This window comes from Charadrius vociferus, unplaced genomic scaffold (genome assembly GCF_000708025.1).
Source record: "Charadrius vociferus isolate BGI_N301 unplaced genomic scaffold, ASM70802v2 scaffold103, whole genome shotgun sequence".
NCBI classification, from domain to species: Eukaryota; Metazoa; Chordata; class Aves; order Charadriiformes; family Charadriidae; genus Charadrius; species Charadrius vociferus.
The window spans coordinates 6,424,248-6,430,614 of record NW_009648061.1 but is presented as its reverse complement, the minus strand read 5'-3'; the positions used below and the strand labels follow the sequence as shown (position 1 = coordinate 6,430,614).

Sequence of the window (6,367 nt, the reverse complement as noted above, 5' to 3'; positions counted from 1 at the left end):
CACTGTGTCACAGAGCCCATATGGACCACCAGAAAGAACCAAAAAGTTGAACCAGAGGTTCAGGGGATGGCACAGCTACTAACCACCTCTCCTGTCCATGGATTCACAGCATGGAGCCACGTTGGTTTGGCTGCTCTCACCTTTCCAAGCTGTGCTTCTCCACATCCATTATGCGTTACATTAACGATGCCGCCTGGTTACTTACCATCATTTCCACCCACTGGGCCATGCAATACTGTTTACATCACAGAGGAATCTGTCCTGCTGGAATGTGTTAACATCTGAGCTGAATATGAGGAATTGATTTTGAGAAGCCAGTTTCGTCCTACCCACTGCTCCAAGTTCTCTCAGCTGTGGACCAGTAGATATGCACCAGTGGAACTAAGAGAAGGAACTGACCCACTTCTACACTACAGCAATATTTATAAATGAACGCATGTCTTCTGAAAGCATATTCTACTCCATTTTTTCCAAAAGTGAAAATGTCGAAGTTTTGTCATGTGCTGGCTCTTTCCTGGCCAACTATACTGAAGAAAAAAAAACCAAAAAAAACCCCCAACCAAACCAAAAAACTCGAAAGAAAATCTTCATATGATGAAACTAGAACAGAAATGCAATATTTTCGCCATGGTGCACAACAGGACAGGCAACGATACAGTACTTTAATCTGTATTGTCTATATAAAACATTTATTTTTAAGCTCTATAATGGTATTATAGAAATACATAGAATATTTTATAGAGTGTATTTTAGTGTACTCACTGTGAAAATAACACATTTATTAAGACAGGTATTCTTATGTCCAAATGTTTTAAATATATGCACTTCTTTGCCTTGCAGTATTATGTTACTTTGAAAAACAAAATATTGATTTTATTCTTTGCTCCTCACCAGAATCTTCTCATTCAGATTTCCCTGGGTCATCTAGGGTGCTCACTGCTGTGAGATATTTTATAAAAACCATGAAAAGTACTTAGGTTTGTAGATCTCCTAGATTTGTTTGCATTCATGTCTAGTGCACATAGCTTGTCGTTCAATTCTCCAAGTGCCTTCTTCGTATGTACAGTGACATATAGTGCATTCATCAGTTTTCACCTCCCGGCCTGCTGGAATGACAATGGTTTCTGCAAAGCAGTTCGGGCCTAAAAAAAGGAAAGAGTTTATTACATGATGGCCGGTGCAGACTGTAATCCAGCACAGTTCCGTTTCAGCCTTGAGGACGGAAAACCCAACGCAAAGCGAGTAACGCTGGGCACATTAAACAATGTGAGCATCACCCCCAAGGCAGCAAAGCAGCAAAGAGAGTGAGGACTCTGTGCTCAGATGAGGCTGGATATTTTTGCTACGGGCTGTCCTGCCCTCCACAGGGGAGGATGCAATAAAGCCTTTCTGTGAAACACGCAACAGTGACAGAGACCTGGGCACAAACTGACGACGCAGATGAATACAGATTTAAGCTAGAGAAAAAGACCACCACTGATAATGCAACAGTGCAAGTTTAAGCTACCAGAGAGCTGATTATAAATGTTATTACTTTTTCTCCATTGGAAACATGCATTGTATTTTTGTGTAGTAATCAAAGCCTCAGCTTAGTTTATTTTCCATTTCATGTGAAAATAAGTCCTTTCCCAGTAGAACGGAATAGCTCCAGGCTCTTCTGAATGAAGACGCTTTTCATGAAATATTCCATCTTACATATAAGTCAGCAAGTCTACAGACGCCCCTTTTCATAGTACACGGAAATAACTCTGTTTCCAAGGACAAGGCAGGAGAATGACCCATCAGCACAATGTTCACAAGGCAAATCGGGTTCTTTCAAAAGGTGACATCCTCGCATGTCTCTGCTGCAGAAGGCTGCAAAGTGCTGTATTACCTACAGTTCTGTTAAAAAAAGAAGTCTATTTCTGCCTTGAAAATCCACATGTGCTTGTAAAGTGCCGCTAAAACCTACCCATCATCTCCTTTCGATACGCTGTCATGTCCCCAGAGGAACTCGGCCCTCCCATTCACTAAGCACACACAAGAGGTGCTCAGGCAGAGGCCGGCCACTCAACAGCACCTCGGTACCACCATCCACCAGGGAGGGATGTGCAGTAGGGACCAGCATACATTGATCAGACACAGCTGAAACTCTTGAAAGAATATGGGTGTGCAAAACGCTTATCAACTGCCAACCTGTTTGCCACGGAAGGAGATAAATCACAGATGGGGTTCAGTCTTCCATTGCCAGGGGTCTACGGTAAGACCTATGGCAAACAGTACAGCTTATTCCTCTAGGGCAAAGTATTTATTTTTTTTAAGTGCTTCCTCTGAAAACCAAAGGTAGGTGCACGCTGCACATCTTAAAACACAACCCAAATAGTTCACAAATCAATTTTCATAGTAATCTCTTTGGATCAGGTTATGTGTTAGTGTACTGACGCTGCAGCCTGAGAACTGGTTGCCAAATTGGCAGTAACAAAGGCCTTTCCTCAATGAAGAGGAAAGAAGGGACCTGGAAGACTTGCAGAAATTTGCTTCACCAAATTGTACCCATTAATTCTCTGAATATCTAAGCCAGTGTTTTGTTTTACGACTGACTATTGACAAAGATCTCTAACATGTGGCTTCTTTCCTAGTTTTGGGTGGCTTCTGGCCCATCCAAGGCTTTGGATGCAGAATGGATAGCAAAATACAGCGTATCTCATGTAAAGTGACCTGCTTTACTAAATTTATGTTACTGTGGTACATTTGTGTTTTCAGCCCCCTCAGTCTGTCCATGCAAAGTACCACTGGGCTGGACAACCCAGGAAGGAGGACTTCAGGGTGGAAGACATGCTCGTGGGTCCCACCGCACACTGGGAGGTGCCTTAGCTTTCAGCTGAGATAAAGCAGTATTATTAACTATACTGTCCCTGGTGGAACTTTGAAAGATTTCAACTCTAATCTCTATAATTCTAATTAGGATTCAGTTAAATCCAGTATTGTTCTTGCACCTAATAAACTTTAATCCCAAAGTGGGTTCACTTGCACATTAGGTAAAGATACTTGCGTGTTTTGCATGCTGGCCTGTAACAGCCCCATGATTTACAAAGCTGTATCATATAAGCAGGTAAAATATTAAAAGCAGAATCTACTTTCCGTGGAGAATTTGTATGAAACCGACAGGAACACTTGAAATTTAAACACCAAGTAAAAGGCACAAGAGGAAAAGTGATGTCAATCCCCTGTGCAGGATTTATTTCATTCTGGGAAAGTAAATGTTACAGGGTATGTTTGGTTATAAAAATCAACCAGGGAATGAAATAAAAACAGTGCAACACACGTAATGTAATTCACTAGGATTCAGAATGTAAATGTCTCCATTCACAATTAGCAACACCTTAATGCCAAGCATCACTAGAAGCATCTTTCTTACATCAGAAAGTTATTAAATGTACAGATACAACAAGTTAGCCCCAAATTGTTAAACTGTTTACTATGGGGGAAAGTCATTGCACTGGGAAATCTACAGAAGAGCAGTAACCATCTACTTGAGCAAGGGACCCTACAAAAATAAATGACAAAGTATGTTATTGAGCAAGCTAGATTATTTTTTTAGTATCAGGCAACTTTTCTACAGAAAATTGCCTATTTTCTGGTTCTGCATTTGCACCCATCATTACTGTAACTGCAAATCCTATATAGTACTCAGACTGGCAATAGTCAGCTGGCATCCTTGCCTCATCTTTTTCCTTGCAATACTGCGTGCAGCCAATATTGTCGTTAATGTTACAGAAAAGGTCATCAACAAAAAGGCTGAACTGACTATATTACATCAACAGCATGCACATAAATGCCAGTACAATATAGTGTCCAAACACGGGGAAATAATTCCACAGATCTCCTTTTATCATTTCTCCAAATCCTCAGACTTCTAGGGAAAAAAACCCAAACCTGAGCTTCCCCTGAAACTTCATCCAATTTTGAAGCCGTATGAGCTAGTCCTGGCTCTTGGTGCCCTGTGGCTCCCTTCCTACCAAGCAGGTGACGCTCCTCCCTTTCCTTTTCCTCAGAGGAGCGGTCTCACAAACCAGACATACAGGGCTGGACCGGCCAGAGGAGACCAGCCTGCAGCGATGGGGGACACGTGGGGCGGCAGCAGTGGGACCCTCGGTGTGGGGCTGTTCCGGCAGAACCTGTGCCTCCGGCAGCCCTTCCCCGGCCCCTGCCAGTCGGACGGACGGTGCTGATGAAGCAGCTCATGATCTGATCCTCCGTCTGCCTAAAATCACAGTGGGGAAACTGAGGAATTGAGGATTTTAAGCTGACAGTGGGGCGAGGAGGCAGAGCAGGCACACAAAGGCTGATGTGAGACTCAAGAGTGCCATTTTCTCCCCCTCCCTTAGCAGAGGGAGGCAGATGCACGAGTATCCTCCACATTCAGAGCAGATAAGCTGCCCTGAAGGCATGGCATTTGCCGAAACTACTGCTTCCCCTGAAACTGGGCAGTTTATATTGATTTAGCAAGATTTGCAGCTTCCCATCACAAAGGGCGAGACATTTTGTGACTTTTTAAAAAGTTTGCACGATTACCTGACTTAGCGCATGAAAAGCATTTCCAAGCAAACTGGGGCTGTTCCCACTCCAAAGCGGCGGTGGGCTTTCCGACTAGATGTTGCCGCTGCAGGAGAGGTGAACAGTGAACACCTCCTCCTTGGTCTACAAAGCAGGCTGGCTGCTTTCTTGAGCTCCTGCTTGGTAACGCCACTACTCTGCCCAACTTTAGCACCCGCTGCTCGTTCAGTGCAGCAGCGGCTTGTTTGAGCTTGTTTGATCTATGGTATAAACCTCCTGGGCCCCATCGCCAACCGTATACACTTATCTAGCTCTAAGGAAGTCAGTGGTGCTGCACATCTTCACAGGAGATGAAGATCTTGCCATATCACTCTTAAATCTGGCAGAAAATTCAATATGACATATTGTACCAATTCCGAGCGCAGCTTGAAATCTACCACGACATCATTCGTTTTCCTAAAGTATATAGTGGCGCTGTCAGACTCCGTTTGAGCCATACCATGCTGGTGCCAGCAGAGATTTCTTTCCTAGGGCTAAGGCACAGTTGCTGCCGTCTCAGCGATGTCTTGAAGCAGCGAGTTCAGTGCAAATCCTCAGTTCTCACACTGAGCTCCAGATTGGGATGCAGCTCTCGGCTTCCCCGCATCCGAAATGCTGAATACTAGCTTCCAAAAGCAACATTTATACTGGGATCTAAGGAACCAGGAAGGCTTATTTGGCAGTTAATTCACTGAGAGTTTATAACAGGGTTCTTGCCTCTTAAATGCTTAAAAACTAGAAAAATTTAAAAACATTATTGGGGTAAACGCTGCTATTGTAATTTTTTTTTTCAAAGTCCTTATGGTGGTCCTGTGAAAAGCTTCCAATGACTTATGTTTTATGCTTCAGTGTTGACAAATGCAACCATCTAATTAAAATGCAAATTTTGTTATCTGGGAAGACAACAGCCGATACCAATTATCAGCAGAGAATGCCCAAGCCGCTCACCTACAGAAGCAATAGCACCTGTAACCTTGACAACCTCGCAAGAGGCTCTCTGAAGCTTCTTGTCCTCCTCTCCTTCCACAAAATCCCAGCTGTACTCTACAGAGTGGTGCCTGTTTCCTCTGCAGCCTGCCCCTCCTTTGGCATGGGCACATGTTCCCATCAGTTAAAAACCAGAAGATACCGCAATTTGGTAAATTGTCTTTTAATCAACTGTTTTCATCATGTCTTAAACCAAATTATGGACAAAGAAATCTGTTAATCTGGAAGTTAATGCGTTTGCCTGGAGAATAAGTCCTGGCAAATTTTCGCCAATTAGAACTACAGTGACAACCTCTGTAATATAACACTTTGATGTAAGACTGCTTTGGGCTCTGGTTTATACTAAACTCCCTAATAGCTGCCCTTTTAATAGCTCCTTGCAGCAGTCAAACAGGTCACTTGTTAGGTACCTGACAGCAGACCCATCTACCCTGACAGTTATATGGCATTCATCACTGTGGTATTAGAGCACTTTGTAAATGACATAACCTCAACATTTAGCTTAGTCCCTACTTTTTTTTTCTCTTTTTTTTTTTTTCTTTTTCCAAATTTCATGGAGAGTTCCAATGGTTACACCATGAAAAGATAGTCCTGGAAGTCTTGAGAACCATGAAGCTGTGTTGGGTGAGATCAGGGGATCACCTGCACCCACAGCAGCCAAGAGGAGATGAGTGGGGAAGCGTATGGGAACAGAGCAAGCACAGTTCGTAAAACATGCCCACGCCCCAGCTTCCAGCACTTTCTGAATCAGGGACTTCATAAATGGCTCCTGTGTGCTGAGTTAATGGAGTTAATGGATGGAGTT

The 6,367-nt window shown here is 43.3% G+C and overlaps 1 protein-coding gene across 1 annotated transcript in view; it reads right to left on the bottom strand.

The window, feature by feature from the left end:
- Nucleotides 1–653: 653 nt before the first annotated feature.
- Nucleotides 654–6,367, bottom strand: part of VWC2 (von Willebrand factor C domain containing 2) — a 54,797-nt gene continuing 49,083 nt past the window's right edge. The window contains exon 3 of the mRNA XM_009883766.1: nt 654–1,142. Coding sequence (XP_009882068.1) covers nt 991–1,142 — 152 coding nt within the window. The 3' untranslated portion in view covers nt 654–990. The remainder of the gene's footprint in view (nt 1,143–6,367) is intronic.